The sequence below is a fragment of the Podarcis filfolensis genome (genome assembly GCF_964270895.1).
Source record: "Podarcis filfolensis genome assembly, chromosome: 5".
NCBI lineage: Eukaryota > Metazoa > Chordata > Lepidosauria > Squamata > Lacertidae > Podarcis > Podarcis filfolensis.
In genome coordinates, this window is record NC_139608.1 from 86,983,119 (window position 1) to 87,004,165 (window position 21,047).

The 21,047-nt window shown below is 46.0% G+C and overlaps 1 protein-coding gene across 1 annotated transcript; it reads right to left on the minus strand.

Annotated features, from left to right (window-relative positions):
- Nucleotides 1–3,101: 3,101 nt before the first annotated feature.
- Nucleotides 3,102–20,749, minus strand: HIF1AN (hypoxia inducible factor 1 subunit alpha inhibitor; the record flags this gene model as incomplete). Its single annotated transcript, XM_083615843.1, is given in 9 exon segments — nt 3,102–5,221; nt 7,459–7,569; nt 9,326–9,389; nt 10,395–10,501; nt 12,387–12,532; nt 13,568–13,716; nt 15,951–16,201; nt 20,239–20,733; nt 20,735–20,749. Coding segments are annotated over 9 exon segments (1,383 nt in total). The 3' UTR covers nt 3,102–5,176.
- Between the last annotated feature and the right edge of the window lie 298 nt (nt 20,750–21,047).

Genomic DNA, 21,047 nt, shown 5'->3' on the forward strand with positions numbered 1-21,047 from the left:
GTACTCATGGGGAGGGGGAAAAGGGGAACCAGCCAGGTGACAGGACACTCAGGTTACCACCACAACTCCTCCCTCAACCCCTCCTTTCTGTGATGTATGCATGATGTTTCTGGGGGTGGGCTTGATCTACAGGATGGGAATTTCAAAAGTCTTTATAAGGCCTTGCACACCATTTTTCTGTGTCTTTCCTCTCTCCTGCAAGTGAGGGGAGCACCCTGTTGCAACAGTTCAATAAAGGCCAAGCCTACAGGCTGCTGTTTTGCTCCAAGTTATCCTGGTTGGTGTCTTCGTTTTTGTCCAAGGGAGCCCTCGGATTTTTCTGTTAACAGCAGGAAGGGTGCTTTTTACTGGGTTAACCTGAGCCAAAATAGTCCTTAAGATTTTAGCGCTTTGCTTTGCTTTTAGGATGGACTTTTCAGATGCTGACAAATAACTCCCGGACATCATGTCTCCTTGCAGAATTCTTCTGAACAGGGCGTCATACATTGGAGAACAAGTTTCTGCGCCTCCATCTATGGATACAAATGTCTGCCACCGCGGAACACAAGCGAGGTTGTTCCCTATTGTCTGTGAGATATTCTTTCCCCTTCTCCTAACCAAGTTTCTGATTAATGATCATTCATTCCTAATTGTCAAATTTCTTTTCTTTCATCCTCTGTCTAATCAGCAGTGACAGAAGCCATTACGCAAATGAGAGCAGACGACTTCCCACAACTGTTGGCATCAGTAAAAGCCTTGTAATTTAAAGCTCTGATTTGTAGGAGAAAGCTGTGCTTCCCCAAGGCATTCAGGCATCTGTTCCTGTTATTCTGCGAGAGCCTCCACTGTCTCTCCCTTCCCCTGCCAATTAATCCTCTGCTTGCAACAAATATTTGACTTTGCGAGGCAGTAATTAGAGCTTACGTTTCATTGTCGTGGCGAGATGAGAGCTCCTCCGCCTCTCGCACAAGGGCCGTCCACCAAGTTGGAGCAATAAATTACGCAGAGGAGACCTACCAGCTTCTCAGCAGTTAACTCTAAACTAAACCCCAAAGACTAGGTGGACGAGGCACTGGAAAAGACCAAAGCTTTTGGGTAGCGGGTGCGAATCCTTCACCCCTTCCAAGATGTGCCCACTCCTACAGACTTGGACCTTGCTTCTAAGATGGAAGCGGTGCAATTCTTGCTTCTTGCATGATCCCTTCCTAAGCGCCCCCCCCCCCGCCCAAGACATAACCTTTAAAATGTGCTTACTAAAACAGGGCTTGGTATAGACCATGGGTCAGCAAACATTTTCAGTAGGGGGCCGGTCCACTGTCCCTCAGACCTTGTAGGGGGCCGGACTATTTTTTTTTGGTGGGGGGAGAACGAATTCCTATGCCCCACAAATAACCCAGAGATGCATTTTAAATAAAAGCATACATTCTACCCATGTAAAAACACCAGGCAAGCCCCACAAATAACCCAGAGATGCATTTAAATAAAAGGACACATTCTACTCATGTAAAAACACACAGATTCCCGGACTGCGCACGGGCCAGATTTAGAAGGCGATTGGGCCGGATCAGGCCCCCGGCCCTTGGTTTGCCTATCCATGGTATACAGACACAACGTGTGGCACTGTGGTGTAAACCACTGAGCCTCGGGCTTGCTGATTGGAAGGTCGGTGGCTTGAATCCCCGCGATGGGGTGAGCTCATACACCGGTTCCCTCGGCCAATAAAGCGAGATGAGCGCCGCAACCCCAGAGTCGTCCACTACTGGACCTAATGGTCAGGGATCCCTTTACCTTTATTGATTTGAACTAAAGCAGCCCATTCTTTGGCTGCAAGCGTATGTAACCCGAGGTACCACTGTAGTCTCTTGCATGCCCCCCCCCCAAAGGCACCCTCTTGAATTGTAGCCCAATCAACTCTTTTATTATTTATTTCATATTAAAGTTTCACAAGTTATAATACTTGCTGGAGGGTCAGCCATGTTACTGACAGAGATGACGAACAGTTATCTTCTTGGGTGGCGGGGTAGGAAAGTCGGACCCCTGTGCGACAAGCTCCCTCCCAACCACAACCGAATAAAGGCCCTCATATTGCAGAGGTGGGCCAACAAGGGAAATATGAAGGAAGCACCAAGGCAAACATACCCACCATGTGGCAAGACCTGCTGTAAAAGGGATACTGCTCCCTCCCTATAAACTGTTGCTCTAGAGCCGATGCACTATTGAGCTGGGCTGATAACTGTGACGTTAACATATATGAAAGAGTGCTGGAGGGTTAATAATTAAATAGGTTGCACAGACAGGACCCAGGGGGGTGGAGTCAGTGGGTCTACAAAACCAGTTCTGGGAGGAGTTCTGGGTGGGTAGTTGGTTGGATTTCGTGGGTTGGCTGGTTGGGAAAGGCAGTTGGTAATAGAGAGACAGTTAGGGCCGTGGGTTCTCGAGGGTGAGGAGGTAGAAGAGATAGAGAGGAAAATAAGACTACGAAAGTAAAGAGCAACAACGTTTGGAATGCTGTAAAAGTTTTGTTTGTGTCTGAAATAAAATACACTCTTCTTTATTAATTGAAAAGCTGACTGAGACTGAAGTGATTTTACCAGGGAGGACCTGGTTGGTGGCAGCGGATTAGTGGTGTACGGGTCAATAGTCCGTGAGACGACCGGGGGCTCTGTACGAACGCCACAATAACCAGCAAAGATTTCTCAATGTCTAGATTGGGGTTTCCCAAACTTGGGTCTCCTGCTGTTTTTGGACTGCAACTCCCATCATCCCTGACCACTGGTCCTGCTAGCTGGGTATGATGGGAGTTGTAGTCCCAAAACAGCTGGAGACCCAAGTTTCAGAAACCATGGTCTAGATACATTGCCAAGACAGGGGTGGGTGGGTTTGTACGTACACTCCAGGAGGCCACAGGCTATGAACCTCCTTTGGAAGGGCTGTGTAGGCTAAAATTGTAGTTCCAGAGATCTACAAACACAAGGTTCTAGCAACAGCATCAAGAGTCTGAGCACTACACAGCGAGCCTATGCCACAGCCCTCAAAGGGATAGCCATTCCCGCAGTCCTGATCGAGTTCTCTGATAGAGAGGGCCATTTGTTGGGTAGAACAAAGGAAACGCCATACTTCTCTTTTTGGACAGTTTTATTTTAAGAACTACGCTTCAGGATGCATTACGCCTTTCCCACATGTCCTCACACATCATCACAGAAAACGCACACACACACACACAGCTTTCCCCAATACCACAGCAGGGCATCAAAAGCATAGGATTAAAAAAACACAAAAAAACACAAGAGAAGACAGTAACTTAATCAGTCCATCAGTGCATTGTAAACTGAGTTCTTGCACCGGTCAGGCGCAATGATTTTTTTTTCTTCTTTATTAAAAAAACCAACTGTTAAAAAACTTTCAAAAGTTACCTTTGGCAAAAAGAAATGAGAGATCCGAAGGTTGTGTTTAAGTCCCATCCTCTCCATTCCAAGCGAGGCGTGTGGCCCCTTTCCGCATGGGCTCTATGCAACAGCAAAATTCCACAAATTGCTCCAGTCTCTGATGGCACCCTGCCCAATACTGCTGCACATCCAGGGCACTTTCCGTGAAGCACAAGAATTGCTTTTGCCCTCAGGCAAAGGCAGAATGCTTTTATTAGTACTACCGTTTGCCAAGTCCAATCTTGCTCTTCAGAAGCCATTCCATCCCAATCTATTATCTATGGCAAGAACTCTGGCATTCCACTGCTTCTATGTGGCTGGCAGAGCTAAATCAAACAGTAGGTTTGGCTTATGACAAAGCTCCATTGCTCCCTCATTAAAGAGTCTGACCTGCCCAGTGGAATCTGAACCACTACCCAGCTTTCTCCAGAATGTCTTCAGCTACTGCATTCTGAATTCACAGTAAAAGATTAGGAGTGTGATCCATACAATAAAAGGATAAGAGTGTGATCTGTCCTAGAAAAAGTGAAGTCATGCTCAGGTCATGACCTCTCTCCTGCTGGGACAAGCAAAGCTTTTGCAGCGAGGTCTTTTCAAAACTCTCCATTTCACAGAAAAGCACCTCTGTGGCAAAGGAACAAAGCAGCCAGGCAGGGAAAAGTGGAACAGAATGGAAAATAGAGGCTTCCACCCTACATAGAAGTCTGTTGAAAAAGTCACTGCGATAAAGTGTTACTGTAACTTTGCTGTTCCCCTTCTCCACCTATTTATCCATTATAATCCAGTATGCAGAAGGCTGAGGATGGAGTGAAATTAACATTTCCATGTATGGAAAGAGAAACACAACACAAAGGTGTTTTTTTACTGACAAAGGGCACTGGTGCTCATTGTGGAAAAGCCGTCCGGAGTGTAGCAAAGGGAATCTGTGTGTATGGGGATTTCAGCCCGGACTCCCAACAGAATTAAGAGGTCAGGCCCTCCAAAACGCTGTTTTCGATGTTAATTTGGCACAGCGGACTTGGAAGACTTTATTGTCTCCATCCCTACCTGCTCCCTCTGTGTACTTGTAACCATAATTTTGCTTTACATTAGAAAATTGTGCCATCAAAGAGAAGGCGACCTTTGACAAACACGGAAGCTAAACCTCAGAGAAGGGGTGGCGGGGAGATTTCTAATGCCAAGGTACAGAGGGAAGATCTAAATGGCTTGTCTAGTTGCTTCTCACACACAGGCAGCTATGCAGATGCCAGCATGCAATTGCTTTCACTTCCCAGGCAAAATAAGCAGACAGTGGAGTCTTACATGGCCAAAGGTTCTCTCCCGCTTCGGGAGACTCTCAAGACTTTGAGACTTACTGCGTCCACCCCTCATGCAACATCATACAATTCAGCTGGTGGGATGAACGCAAAAGACTGGCAGGGCCAGTCTAAACTCTGCTCCCTCCCCCAAAAAAGTATTTTGCAATGTGACAGGTGGCAGGCAAGTACCAGGCGCCAATCTCTGTATACTGGCAGGTCGCAGACACATGAGTCCTTGGCAGCTAGGTTCCTACTTCGTAAAGCACGGGATCTTCTGGAAGGTTAAGTGAAGTTGAAAGAGGGATGGGCAGGAGTGTTTGATGGTACCAGTCACTCCCTACGTTGGTGCAGGACAGGGCAGAGTTGTACCAGGGGCACCTCAGTCTTTCAATTTCTGCGTGCGATACTAGCGCCTAGTATCTTCCACTTGTCTGTGAAGCAGCTCGCAACATCCACCACTGCAGAGGCCGAGGATTAGTCATACCGCCCCTTAATCATCATATTCAACAAGGGGCCCACCTGTTGAGACAACAAAAAAGGAGAAAAACCACAAAAACTGTTGGCTACAGACATATGCCGAATGGAATGATGTTTGCACAGCCAAAAATCTTCCCAAGATGCAAAACTGTAAGCACAGCATTGTAGCACCGTTGAAGTCAACACTAGAGGTTAATTCTGTGTCCAGGGCGGCTGTCTACCAGCTCCACCTGGTACACAGGCTGAGACCCTACCTGCCTGTGGACTGTCTTGCCAGAGTGGTGCATGCTCTAGTTATCTCCCGCTTAGACTACTGCAATGCGCTCTACGTGGGGCTACCTTTGAAGGTGACCCGGAAACTACAACTAATCCAGAATGTGGCAGCTAGACTGGTGACTGGGAGTGGCCGCCGGGACCACATAACACCAGTCCTGGGAGATCTGCATTAGCCACTAGTACATTTCCGAGCACAATTCAAAGTGTTGGTGCTGACCTTTAAAGCCCTAAACGGCCTCGGTCCTGTATACCTGAAGGAGCGTCTCCACCCCCATCGTTCAGCCTGGACACTGAGGTCCAGCGCCGAGGGCCTTCTGGCGGTTCCCTCATTGCGAGAAGTGAGGTTACAGGGAACCAGACAGAGGGCCTTCTCAGTAGTGGCGCCCGCCCCGTGGATCGCCCTCCCTTCAGATGTGAAGGAAATAAGCAGCTATCTTCTCTTTAAAAGACATCTTTAGAAGGCAGCCCTGTTTAGGGAAGTTTTTAATATTTAACGCTGTATTGTTTTAACACTTGATTGGAAGCCGCCCAGAGTGGCTGGGGAAACTCAGCCAGATGGGCGGGGTATAAATAATAAAATAATAATAATAATAATAATAATAATAATAATAATAATAATAATTATTACAGTGCATCTTCCAACCCATTCTCTCTTTTTTTAAAAAAATAATTTTTATTAAGTTTTACAATTTTATAATCACCACAATCAACACTGTCTCAAAAGCAAAAAGGAATATAAATCCCCAGGCCCCCCCGACTTCCCTCAACTTCCTCTTATGGTTCTTCGGCTATTTACTTCCCCTGCCTGTTTTATTCTACTTTAATATTGCAGTCTTTAACTTAAAAGTTGTTATATTCTTCACTTTTTTATACCATACTTATTTTCACATTTCCACTTACGCTTTGTTTTTCTCCAGTTTTTACATCTTAACTTCTATATTTATTTTGTTAATTGTAAATGTTTGCTCAAACCCTGCTAGTGAGTCCACTTCTTTACAATATTTCTGTAAATACAACATAAATGGTTCCCAGTCTTTCTTAAAGTCTCTATTGTCCTTGTCTATCTTCCAACCCATTCTCAGTAAAGGATAATAGGCTTGGAACTCAACATTAATGTTTGGAGCCCTCACCCCAGTAGAACAAGCAGCCTGAAAATCACTGTCAATTGTCACTTGTTTGCAACAGCAGTGTGCAATTGTTTACAGAGGTTTTCCTTAACAGTAACATCTATTGAACTCCGAGGACCTTTGAAACCCTGCCCCTTGGGCGAATCAGCCTATTTTTGAAATCCACCACGTTTCCTGATGTATATAGAAGATCTTATTGTATCTTAAGTTTCGAGAGATGTCAATTTGCCAACAACATAGTGCTGAACCTCAAAAGTTAAACCGGGATGTCACTCGGCTTTGGGCAAATAGTATCAGATACCTCAAATTTGTATGACTCTATTAAAACCCACATTTTGTAGTGGATTTGCTTGTATTCCTTTTCATTTTAATACCACCCCGGCATCTTCGTAGATGATGTCCGGAGGTATTTTATAATAAATACCATATTTTTTGCTCTATAAGACTCACTTTTTCCCTCCTAAAAAGTAAGGGGAAATGTGTGTGCGTCTTATGGAGCGAATGCAGGCTGCACAGCTATCCCAGAAGCCAGAACAGCAAGAGGGATTGCTGCTTTCACTGCGCAGTGATCTCTGTTGTTGTTCTGGCTTCTGAGATTCAGAATAGTTTTTTTCTTGTTTTCCTCCTCCAAAAACTAGGTGCGTCTTGTGGTCTGGTGCGTCTTATAGAGCGAAAAAATACGGTGCATAAATATATGGCATAATTTATAGCCTTTCTTTTCTCCCAGGGTTAACCCTTCATGCATATCTAAGGAACTGCAAACGACTGACAGAATTAGGCTGTTTTGGTGCTCTCAGGGCCCAATTAGAACTCGGGGGTTTCTGTGCAACTTAGCCCCCTTGGCCCCCAATAACAGTTTCCAGGTTTGCCCTGTACCTCTTGTGGGTTTCCAAGCGCCTCGCCCAGCATTTTCTCTATGTTCCTCATTATTGCCACCTTCTGATGAGCCTTTAGGGGATATTCAATCCTTTTGGGAGTTGGGGCACCCTGGGAAAAACACAAAAACATATTTACTTTACAGGTAGGTAGCCGTGTTGGTCTGCCGTAGTCGACACACACACACACAAAAATAAATTCCTTCCAGTAGCACGTTAGAGACCAACTAAGTTAGTTATTGGTATGAGCTTTCGTGTGCATTCAGTGTATCTGAAGAAGTGTGCATGCACACAAAGCTCATACCAATAACTAACTTAGTTGGTCTCTAAGGTGCTACTTGGGACGCGGGTGGTGCTGTGGGTTAAACCACAGAGCCTAGGACTTGCCGATCTGAAGGTCGGTGGTTCGAATCCCCGCAACGGGGTGAGCTCCCGTTGCTCAGTCCCTGCTCCTGCCAACCTAGCAGTTTGAAAGCACGTCAAAGTGCAAGTAGATAAATAGGTACCGCTCCGGCGGGAAGGTAAACAGCGTTTCTGTGCGCTGCTCTGGTTCACCAGAAGCGGCTTAGTCATGCTGACCACATGACCCGGAAGCTGTATGCTGGCTCCCTTGGTCAATAAAGCGAGATGAGCACCGCAACCCCAGAGCCGGTCACGACTGGACCTAATGGTCAGGGGTCCCTTTACCTTTATCTTAAGGTGCTACTGGAAGGAATTTTTTAAATTTTGTGTCGACATATTTACATGTGCTCATACTCTCAGAGAGGATTCCCCCCCGACACACACACTTAGGAAGCTTCCAAATCAAAACAAACCCAGCCAGATGGTTGGGGTATAAATAATAAATTATTATTATTATTATAATATAGACAAAGAGACTAGCATCAAACTTGCAGCGCTCACTCTGGTTTCTGGTTTGGGAGGTAGCAGAAAAACCAAAAGGAAACAGCAGGATCATAAGTTTGTAACACTTCATGTTACTTGAAAAAACTAACACACACACACCCATCACACACATACAAGCACAATAAAACAGTGGCCAATAAAACAGTGGGGGACAGGATAATGGTTGGTATTCTATTAGCAGCCAAATGGCACAGAGTCATACTACAGGTCATTGCACAAATGCTGGTCTAGGAGAGGGCTCCCTAAAAGAACCATCATCATTAAACAATTAGGCATTATTTCAACCCAAGGAACTACATACTTCACAGAGGGATTATCTATGGACCGCCTCTCCCAATGTGAACCAGCTCTGACCCTGTGATCATCATCGCAGGGGCCCTTCTTTGTGTGCCCCCTCCATGGTAGCTCCAGAGGGTGACAACATGAGAAGGGGGTCTTTTCTGCAGTGGCTCCCTTTTGTGGAATGGGCTCCCCAGGAGTCTTCATTACATATCTTTAGGTGTCAGGTGAAAAAGTTTCTTTTTAACTAGATCTTTGGCTGATTAGCCTTCTACGTCCTTTTAAATATGTTTGCGGGGAGGGGGGGTATTGGTTTTGTTTTGCTTTTGTTCTGTTATGTACTTTGTGTTCTCGTTTTGTATTTTTATGTTGTGAACCGCCCTGTGACCTTTGGATGAAGGGTGGTATGCAAATTTACTGAACAACACCAGTGCAGCCATACAAATGGAATTAAGAGATGGAATTAAGAACACAGGCCAGGTTTGGCAGAGTTAATGTAACTCGAGGGAACCTTAAGCAGCCTTCAGAGGTGTGTAGAATGAAGAGGACAGATTTTATAATGCAGCAACGTCAATACTGCATTACACCACACAACAAATATTTCAAGTAGCAGCTCTATGTTTCTGTTCTGTCCATGCACAAAGTTCTCTTCTGCCAGCAACAAAAGCTAGTGACATGTTTACCTTGTACCAAAAGTTTACAGTGATGGTAATTCCTCCGTTCAGCAGAGACTCGATGTGATGCCACCTGAATAGAATAATAGAAAGGCCAGGGAAATTGTATACGTTTCCAATTCTAGCCACAGAGAATTTAAGAATTAACAACGTCAGTGCTACAGTATCAATGCAGACAGCTCAGCTTGAGCCTTTGCTATTCTTTTATCCCCCTGGCTTCTATCCTATTTGCACTTTGTGCCAGGGAACTATGCTATGACTATCCGTGACCTCTTGCTGTTTGTATCTGTTGTGCTCAATAGATCACACTCCCATGAATTGGTGCTCTCTTGCATGTGCATACTTTATCTCAGAATACAAAGCATGCTTCCCGCCTTCAGTACCAACCTGACAAAGGTAAGTTCACTTTCATTCTAAGTTGAAAGGGCTACAGGAACTGAAGGCAGGCACTTTCTCTCCCTTTCCCCTATAATTTGACTTCCTTTGGGATGTCTGCCACCTCCCATTTAAGTCCTATAAATATTGGTACATGGACAGATCCACATCCGGCCTGGGTCAGACTTACTCTACCCTTACAGTAAAGGAGAACTCACCCCATGAGATTAGCCTCAGCTACTTGGGGTTTTTTTTAGAAAACCAATAGAGATGGACTAAAATATTACACAGTTGTGTATGACATTTTCAGTAATTGGAACAGTTCAATCCTTTGTTGAACTGCCATGGTGAGAGTGCAAAAGGATAAACCTCACCTAACCTAAACCCACCCACCCAAATCCAAGCTACTAGCAAATGTCAAGGATGTTTTTATTTTTCCTCTCTCTTCTGGGATGAGAACACCTTAAAACACAAAAGCCTATTTATCCTCCGTATCTTGAGGATAAAGGAAGCACTCCCTCCCTTTTGAATACACAGAGAAGGTAAAAAGTGTAGGCCTTACAATACATCTGAGTCAAAAGAGAAAGAGCCACAGGCCTCTTGGGAGCCCAAGCTTCCCATTCCTTAATTTGGGGCCCTGGGTTCTGCTGCAGTTGCCCCATTCCCACACCACCCTGTCCAATCCTCCGTCTATGCTCATTACCAATACATGGGGATATAAAGCACATCGCCTGGGCCCACCACTGTCTCATAGCCAACTACGTTCTGGAAATTGGGAAAGCGCTCATAGTCAGGATTGTCGAAGTCAACCTAGCAAAACAGGAGAAAAGAACATGTCACTGAAGAGGCTGAAGTCACAAAGGTCATCTAGAGAGTTCCCCAGAGTATGGTCCCTCCCATGCCCCAATTCCCCTCAGGTAAACCTGCACGAGCTCAGGTAGAGACAACAACCTGTTGCATACTAGTCACAAAAGTTAACCTGGAAAGTCAAGTGCTAGACTAAATTCTAGATTTAACCCAATTTGTTTTCTTCAAAGCAAAATCAGTTAACACAGGATTAAGTAAGACAGTAATAGACAGTGTTTGTCTCCTAAGTGCACATCAGTAAATGGTAGAAAAGAGGTCTGTGTTGCATGTCTGTACTATAGGTAGACAGTAAGGAAAAGAAACAGGGAATGGGTTCAGGTTGAAGTCCAATTATGAGCTAGAATCTTGCTTTTACATTTCTTTAAAAAGACAGGCTACCTAGAAATTTGGTAGGTTGTTTAGATACCTTGGTGGAAGGCGAATTCCATCCCATTAAATTGTTGTCCCTGGACAAGACTACACATATGGTTGTAAAAACTGGTTACTCATGCCAATGTGGAGTGTACATGTTCGGAGGACAATGCACTACTCAACTTGCATCCAATAGTATAGTGCTTTCTTAGTATAGTGTAAAGTATAGTGTATAGTATGGATGCTGCATACTGGAGAGCCAGTGTGATATAGGGATTAGTGTGTTGGGAGTAGGATTTGAGTCAAAGCTCCGATCAGCCACAAAGTTCTGTGTGTGTCCTTGGGCCAGCCACTCTCTCTCTTGGAAAAACCTGCCTCAGAGAGTTGTTGAGAGAGTAAAATGGGGAAGAACCATCTTGAGTTCCTCAGAGAAGAGGCAGGATGCAAACGCAATAATGTGGGACGTTGCTGCGTTTAATCTGGAGCACAGCCACACTTTTCCCCATGGCACTGAATCACATGCAATCGTTTGAAAAGCAGGGCGTGTTTGTGTGCAGAAACCCCACATATAAGCACCTGCTTGCACACTGGGGTTTCTTTGCAGCACGGTTGTTGCTTTTCATGTCTCTTTCCTTCAACATCAAGGGGTTAGGCTAAATTATCAGACTAAACACCAGCAAGTAAGGCCTGAACAGGACAAAGAGACGTTGACCACAAATAACAGGAGGAAAATACAGGTCACGTTTTGCTTGTGACCTCTTTCAGGCTGGTCATTGTTAGACAGGACATAGAAGCCTGTGTGAATCTTCCATCTGATCAGAACAAAGGATAGTATTCAACTCAGTTTTACTCAGACCCACTGAAATTAAAGAATGTGAATAAGTTAGGTCCATTCATTTCCATCAGTCTACTCTGTGTAAAACTAAGTTGAATGCCACCCAAATATTTTATATCACATATTCTTACAAAGTTGCCAACAAAGGTCCGTATACTTAAAGCTATGGTTTTCCCAGTAGTGATGTATGGAAGTGAGAGCTGGACCATAAAGAAGGTTGATCGCCGAAGAATTGATGCTTTTGAATTATGGTGCTAGAGGAGACTCTTTGAGAGTCCCATGGACTGCAAGAAGAACAAACCTATCCATTCTGAAGGAAATCAGCCCTGAGTGCTCACTGGAAGGACAGATCCTGAAGCTGAGGCTCCAATACTTTGGCCACCTCATGAGAAGAGAAGACACCCTGGGAAAGACCCTGATGTTGGGAAGGATGGAGGGCACAAGGAGAAGGGGACGACAGAGGACGAGATGGTTGGATAGTGCTCTTGAAGCTACCAGCATGAGTTTGACCAAACTGTGGGAGTCAGTGGAAGACAGGAGTGCCTGGCGTGCTCTGGTCCATGGGGTCACGAAGAGTTGGATACGACTGAACGACAACAATTCTTACAAAGTAGGGGCCATTTGGCACAGATATCGCCTTACCTGGCTCTGCCGATCACATGGGTGGTGCACAGGATAAGGATAGAGGCACTCAAACTGGTCAGGGGAAAACAGGATGCAACGCTTGTATCCCTTAATCTGAGCAAAGAAGTTCTGCTGCTCATCATAGTGTGCTGGAGTCACATTCCCTTCATAAAAAGAAACAGAGACACTGTAAACCTGATAGCCCTCTTAGCACAAGTATTAATAATGAGGGTGTGCCTACATTACAAGTAAACCATTAGAAAATAAAGTTTTAAGAGCATGTTGGGCAATTTAACAATACTGTCAGGACCCACTGAAGGCAGCGGCTCCCATCATTGTGTAAGGAAAGCCACTGACAAACCAATTCAAAACCAGCTTAACGGCTGTGGTTTAGAGGTTTTCTGAATAATAGTTATCCATACAGAGAGCTATCCAAAGCAAGGGAGGTAGTTTAATGGTTTTACTGTAGGCTGTCTTGTGAGAGATTGCCCTGAAAGGCAGGATAGAATCATTACCTTACAATGGGTGATCTGCATCGGTCATGCACCAAAATAAATCAAGTTCTACGTAGGGGGGGATCTAAACAGTGTATTCAGTTATACAGAGGACACATCTGAATGTATGTCATCGGTTCAGAGCACTTGCATCATCTGGGTCCTCGCAACAAGACAGTGGTACACGAAGAATTAGTTACGTGCAGAAAGTCCTTCTCACTAGAGAAGTCAGATGACTGCCATGCTGCCTATTTGTGCAGCCAGAGGGAATGGATGCATGTGAAAGAAGTAAGAACCAAGTAAGAAAAGTGTGGTTTATCTTTTCAGATGTAACCTGTGAACAAGAGGCCCTGTTCTCAAAGATTATGTATGTCTCGGGTAGCCAAAGCTATGCCAAGACATTTGGGCTGCAACTTCCATCATCCCTGCTCGCTGGCCATGCTGCCTGGAGCCCAACAAGATCTGGGAGGCATAATGCTGGCTATTCTGGCATCTATGGACTACATCCCTGACACCGCTTCTTTGAATCAGGCCTCTGAATCACCTACGTCAGATTTTCGTATATGAGATAACAGGGGCTAGATGTTGGGTGTTTGGGCGCAAAAGGAATCCCTATCCTAAAAAACCCCAAAAACAATAAAAGCAAAATGCAATGAGTTGTCCAAAGACCCTTAGGCACATTTAAGTCTACGGCAGATCTGCTACCTTCCATGCCGATCAGTAACAAGTTGGATGTCAGCTGACCCCAGCCTCGCTTTGCCTGTTGCCTGTTAATCCAATTCCAATTGAAGCCCAGGAAATCCACCACGATTTTCCTCCCAACTGTGTCGTTCAGAGTCTGCTGCAGATAAAGCCTGCAGACGGCAGAAAACAAGGGGGAAAGGAGAATTTTACATGTACGTCTGCAAAAAGGAAGATCTTGCTTGCCATCTTTCATTCATTTTTAGCCAATGCCTCAAAAATACATTCACTTATATAGAAACCTGATAAGCAAAGGCTATCTTTGCACAGAGGACTGCGGATTTAAGGAAAGGATTCACTTGAGCACTACCAAGTCAATAGAAATTGGGCAGGTACACAAATGCAGGATGACCCATCTGTTCCCTGATGCACAAAACACATGGTTTCAGGTACTCTCATTCTCAGAGATCAGTCTAGAAGCTGTCCTGTCTTTGTATGCTTTCAGAAAGGATGCAAAACCTATCTTCCAAAAGACCTACAGCAGTGGATTAGGGACTGTGACCTAGTGTTAATACTGCTGTTGATTATACTGATTATGATAATAGGTTCCTAGCCTGCCTTTTAGGGTGTATGTCCTCCAGATGGGTTGCAACAAAGTAAGATACACCATTAAAATAGCAGTAAAAATAGCTAGCATTAAAATAGCAGTAGCAGAGTAAACAGTTCTCATATATAACCAACCATAAAACAACCCATAAAAAGCCCTTGTTTATGATGCTCTTATTTTCAAAACTGCATTTTTTTACTATTTTTATTCTATTATTTTTATAGGAAGCTGCTCTGAGCATTGGGAAGGATGGACAAAAATGCTAAACAATTTTTCAAAAAGAAAAAACCACACACATCCAGTTGTACAACTGGCGAATGAGCGACTCCTCGATTCCGCTCACTGCAATCAACAAAGGAAGCAAAGGGTCTCTTCTCCCAAGCTGTGCAGCACTTTCTTCGTTGTAGACTTTTTCTTGGCTTTAATTACACAGCCACTTTCCAATGAATTTAATAGGAAAGGGAGCACCAGAACCAGTCCCCCATTAAGTCCAGAATCCTATTTCTTTTCCCCATCACCTTGAGTGCTGCCCAAAGGAACACACACTTATTGGATGCCTTCAGCAGCAATACTAGCACAATAACTACTAGATATGATCCTGCTGCTTTAGGAAGACGCTTGTGCATGGTAAAAGGGAGATGAACAGGAAAGGGGAAAATTCCCTAGAAGGTAGGAAGTACAGGATTTAAATGTGTGAAGAGAGAAATATATTCTGTTTTGGATCAATCTGCACTGTGACAGAATTTCTGTATGATGTAGAATGTCTCACCGTTTCCTTCAGTTTAAAACCCTGCAAGCAGCTAGCCAGGGATGATATCTCACACTAGCCGCTTAGAACAGAAGTAGAGAACCACAGGCCTGGGGGCCAAATGAAGCCCTCCAGCCCTCTCTATCTGGCCCTCAGGACTCTTCCTGCCCCCAGAACTCAAGGGGCTGCCCTTGAGACTGACCCAGAAACTCCAGTGGGTGCAGAATGCCGCAGCGAGACTCCTTACGGGGTCCTTGCTGCGAGATCACATTCACCCGGTGCTATACCAGCTGCACTGGCTCCCGGTGGAGTACAGGATCAGGTTTAAGGTGCTGGTTTTAACCTTTAAAGCCCTATACGGTCTAGGACCCTCATACCTACGGGACCGCCTCTCCTGGTATGTCCCACAGAGGAACTTACGGTCCTCAAACAAAAACATCTTGAAGGTCCCAGGCCACAGAGAGGTTAGGCTGGCCTCAACTAGAGCCAGGGCTTTTTCGGCTGTGGCTCCGATCTGGTGGAACGCTTTGTCACAAGAGACTAGGGCCCTGCGGGACTTGACATCTTTCCGCAGGGCCTGCAAGACAGAGCTGTTCCACCAGGCCTTTGGCCAGGGCACAGCCTGACTCCCTCCTTTGGCAATCTTCGCAGAGCTCTGGCCCAATGGTTGCCATCGGTTTGATTTGAATTGATTTTATAATGAATGATTTTAGAGTGCTGTGTTGTGTTGTACTGTTGTACTGTTTTATTGTTGTTAGCCACCCTGAGCCCGGCTTCGGCTGGAGAGGGCGGAATATAAATAAAATTTATTATTATTATATTATTATTCCTATGTCACACCCTTCACCAGTCCTGCTTCACAATTTACTTGAGATAAAACTTACACCAGTTGCTCCACCCACTCTGGCTCTGGCCCCATCCGCCACTGAAATGTGTCCCCTAAATGAGAATGCAGCCTTTAGACTGAAAAAGGTTCCCACTCCTGCCTTAGAAGATACACCAGTCCATGTCTCACGACAGAACCAAACCGCCAAGTCACCAACCGATGTTACCTTTCTCCACTATCCTGCTGTTCTATTTCTTGGAGCTGCTCAACGAAGTCGCTGAATTTCATCTCTTCCCTACTTGACTTAGGCTTGAAGTTCTTAACGTTTGCCATTTTCTTCTCATCATAATACAGGAACTTGTGTGTGCTTGCTCTATATACCGAAAAGTCCCCACTCCCAATGTTCTCCTGAAGATAGTCCAGATCCCATTTTAGAGCAGGAAACACCAGGTTTGTATCTGTCAACACCACTGGCTCCTAGGAAAGAGAGGAAAAAAGCACAAGGCATAGCAATGCAAAATCCCAAGGTAAGGTGGGAGGTATCTAACTCTCAGCCACAAATATTCAGGCTGATTTTGCAACTAGGAATAAGCAATGGAAGGAAAGTAGCTGCAACTATTCACTGCCGTCACTCATAAAGCACAGCCTTACACACTGACGACAGCCCGATACAGCGGAACACTAGAAGTCAAAAGGAAGAATGGTGATGGGTTTACCTTTCTGATTAATGCTCAAGCCATGAAACAAAATGCTTAACTCTTCAATAAGGATATTCAAATAGTGTTCAAAACTGAGATATATAAGCAAGGCACCAAATGGCAGCTTAAACCTAGGTTATGGTCACAACACAATGCTTATTTGCCAGGGGTTGGACTAAATGACCCTCAGTATCCCTTCCAACGCCACAATTCTATGATCTCAACTACATTGCTTGACTGTAGCTTGCCCTTACAATTCATTTGCCCCAGAATGCAAGAGGGAGAAGCACACACAGTGGAAATGGAAATGGTATTAACTATGGTCTAAGGCAGAGGTTTTTTCACTGGCTCGAGGGAGATGCTGGCTGCCAACCGGGTGCCCACAAATCTCCATATAGTCACAACTGGGCCCGAGCCAGTAGCAAAATATGCCTGGCACCCAGGAAATTTCTAATACTGTACTCAAATATTAGAAGCAAACACAGATTTGCCTCCAAATACCTCTATTGAGAGGTCTTTGAAGAACTTAAAGAGTTGTTTGAAAGGGAACAAGGCCTATCTCATCCATCATTCTATTCTCACAGTGGCTAACCAAGGACCTAAAGCAGGCTTCCTCAACCTCGGCCCTCCAGATGTTTTGAGACTACAATTCCCATCATCCCTGATGAGTGGTCCTGCTAGCTAGGGATCATGGGAGTTGTAGGCCAAAAACATCTGGAGGGCCGATGTTGGGGAAGCCTGGCCTAAAGGGACACCTATAATGGCCCTCTCCCTTGTGAACCCCAGCAGCTGATGTTCAGAGGCACACTGCCAATTACTAGTAGCCTTATTCTCCAAGAATGTGTCTAATCCCCTCTTAAAGTCACCCAAGTTAGTGGCTATCACTCCAATGATGAGAATACACCAGCCATAGAAATAAATTATTGGGGAGCAGAAGACGGGCAGCAGAAGGGCATACTTTTCCTGTCTATCCTAAAGCTGCTCACTTTCCATTCCGCAATCAAACCACTATGGTGCTGCTTCTAGTCTTGCAGACACCCAAAACCATGCCTTCAGCCCAATGCCCCTGTTTACCACAGCAGTGTCACTTGCTATTTCAAAGCCCTTTTTTAGTTGTAAATGCACAGGAACTGTAATGCTGAAACAGAAACAATATCAGCAGGTTTTTCATATAGCAACTGCAGAATAAAGTATAATGAGTAAAAAGGGGATCCAGGTGACTAAGAAATATTTTGGAAACAAAAATAATATAAAAACCACCCTCTTCTTTCCTATGTGCCACAAATCACTAACCTGTGCATGCGTGGGCCAGCTTGCCTTTATTTGAAGGCTGCTTGTCAAAAGTGAATATTCCTACCATGGGGATGTTTAAAAGAGGAGGTGGGAAAACTTCCCTCTATGCCCCCCTTTCCCCCCTATTTTTCAAGGTTGAAGCCTCCTGATCCAGCAAACCTACTCCATCATGTGAACCTTCCCAGGATCTGAGATCTTTGAAGAAGGCCCTCTTCTTGGACCCACCACCCTCACAGATACAGAGAGGGCCTTCTCTGTGGTGGTTGCTCCCAGTCAACTTTGGAACACCCTCTCTGGAGAAGCCACACTGGCTCCCTCCTTCCTATCCTTCTGCCGGCCAACAGGCTTCTGGGAACTGACCGCTTTTAATTAAATGGCTGGTGCCATGCTGTTTTGATAATAATTCTGTGTGTGGTTTTAAACATACGTGTAATTAGTTTTAATTCTATCAATGTTTAATGGTTTTTATAATGAAAGTTTCTTTCTCTGTTTTTAGCTGATTTGTTTTTAGCTGTAAGATGCCTTGAGTCTCTTTCTGGGGAAAAGGCAAGGTGTATATTTAAGTACAGTGGTGCCTCACAAGATGAAAATAATTCGTTCCGCGAGTCTTTTCGTCTTGCGATGTTTTTCGTCTTGCGAAGCACGGTCCGTCGCAACTGCGCCTCTTCAAGCGGCTTTAGGAAAAAAGCAAACAAACTCGCAAGACGTTTTCATCTTGCGAAGCAAGCCCATAGGGAAATTTGTCTTGCGAAGCGACGCAAAAACCCAAAAACCCTTTCGTCTTGCGGGTTTTTCGTTTTGCGAGGCATTCGTCTTGCGGGGCACCACTGTATGTATATGTATAATAATACTGAAAGCACACTAACAAAGGCTGGTGGCAAAGCGGGGGGAAGCAGATGAGTGGGCATGGATGGGTTGCTCTCAGCAGAGGGGATGCTCCACTTCCTCCAGGAAGGAAACTCAGTCCTCCATCCCTCTCACTGTAAGCTTCCTTAAGTCATTGTCAAGGAAAAAGGCAGGGTATAGAGTATCACAGAATTGTAGAGTTGGAAGGGAGCCTGACGATCATCTAGTTAGTATAAGCCATGGATAGGCAACCTAAGGCACGGGGGCCAGATCCAGCCCAATCGCCTTCTAAATCCAGCCCGTGGACGGTTTGGGAATCAGCGTGTTTTTACATGAGTAGAATGTGTGCTTTTATTTAAAATGCATCTCTGCATTATTTGTGGGGCATAGGAATTCGTTAATTCCCCCCCCCCCCAAAAAAAATAGTCTGCCCCCCCCCCCAAGTAGACCGGCCCCCTGCTGAAAAGGTTTGCTGACCCCTGGTAAAGAGTATCACAGAATTGTAGAGTTGGAAGGGAACCAGAGGATTATCTAGTTAGTATAACCCCTGCAATGCATGCATGTGTGTGTGTGTGTGTACACACCCCCACCCCCACCACATTTGGTGGTGTGGAAAGACAGATAGGAATGAATGTATAAATGTATATACATATTTGTGTTTGTGTGTATAGTTAAAGCTATGGCTTTCCCAGTAGTGATGTATGGAAGTGAGAGCTGGACCATAAAGAAGGCTGATCACCGAAGAATTGATGCTTTTGAATTCTGGCGCTGGAGGAGACTCTTGAGAGTCCCATGGACTGCAAGAAGATCAAACCTACCCATTCTTAAGGAAATCAGCCCTGAGTGCTCACTGGAAGGACAGATCCTGAAGCTGAGGCTCCATGACTTTGGCTACCTCATGAGAAGAGAAGACTCCCTGGAAAAGAAGCTGATGTTGGGGAAGAAAGAGGGCACAAGGAGAAGGGGACGACAGAGGACGAGATGGTTGGACAGTGTTCTCGAAGCTACCAGCATGTTTGGCCAAACTGCGGGAGGCAGCGGAAGACAGGAGTGCCTGGAGTGCTCTGGTCCATGGGGTCATGAAGAGTCAGACACAACTAAACGACTAAACAACAACAACATATGTGTGTGTGTGTCTGTCTGTGTGTACACCCCCCCCCCCAATTTGGGGGTATAGACAGACAGATAGGAATGAATGTATAAATGCATATAAATATTTGTGTGTGTGTGTGTGTAATAATAATTATAGTGCTGGAGGCACCCTAACCAAGGGTGGCGGCAAATCGTAGGAGGGGGTCAGGGTGTTTGCAAAACCCCCACACCCTACCCCTCTCAACCACCACCACCCCGGATCTCAGCACAGGGGACCCCTCCCCCCTTCCTCCCGTCCGCCGTGTGTGTATATATATGCACCCCCACCCCCACACATTTGGGGGTATGGATAGACAGACAAGAATGTATAAATGCATATACGTATTTTTGTGTGTGTAATAATAATAATAATAATAATAATAATAATAATAATGCTGGAGGCCCCCTAACCAAGGAGAGGGGGCCAAACCCCACACCCTACCCCTCCCACTCCCCCCCCGGGTCTCAGCACAGGGGACCCCTCCCCCCTCCCTCCGAGGGGGGGGGCGTGTGTTTTGTGTTTGGGAAGGAGCCCAGCCCCCTCACCTCGTTCTCGATGAGCTCCTCGGCCCGGGGGTCCCCGTGGCGGAGCCTGGGGATGGGCCGCGTGGCGAAGCCGTAGCGCCGGAACTGGGCTTCGCTCCAGCCTCGGTGGGGGCGGCCCCCGACCTCCCGCTCCTCCTCCTCCTCCTCCTCGCCGCCGCCGCCGCCTTCGGGGCCCCTGGGAGGAAGGGGGGGCGGAGAAGGGCCCCCGTTCTCCTCAGCAGCAGCCGGGGAGGGGGAGGAGCAGGACGCGGAGGCCTCCGCCATCGCCCACCTCGCGACGCTGGGCAGCCCGGGGACTCTCGGCGGCGACGGCAGCGGCGCCTCGCTCGCTCCCTCAGGCGGAAACGGCGGGCGAGGAACATCCGGGTACGCCAGGACGTGCCTGTTGTTGTTGTTGTTGTTGTTGCCGGCGCCGTCGTCCGCGAGGAGAGGGGAAGACTTCCGGTCGGCCCGAACGCAGCGGCGACCCCTGGCGGGCGGTGGAGGAAACGCGCCCCTGAGCCATCAGCATCTCAGCTTGGAGCACCTTTGGTAAGCAGTAGGGCCGGCGCAGGCAGTTTTTTGGTGCCTGAGGCAAGAAGACACATGCACGCAAACTGCCGGATGGTGTGAGTGAATATCTTCCTCGGGAGCAAGAGGGCAGGGAGGCAGCTAAAGATCTGGCTTTTCGACCTGGCTTGATTTGCATCCCAAAGCGGGTACCAACAATGTAATGAAATGGAACGTCACAAATGCAGTGTAAATCAAGTAAAATAATTAAGGTGGGGTATAAGAGACGCGGGTGGCGCTGTGGGTTAAACCACAGAGCC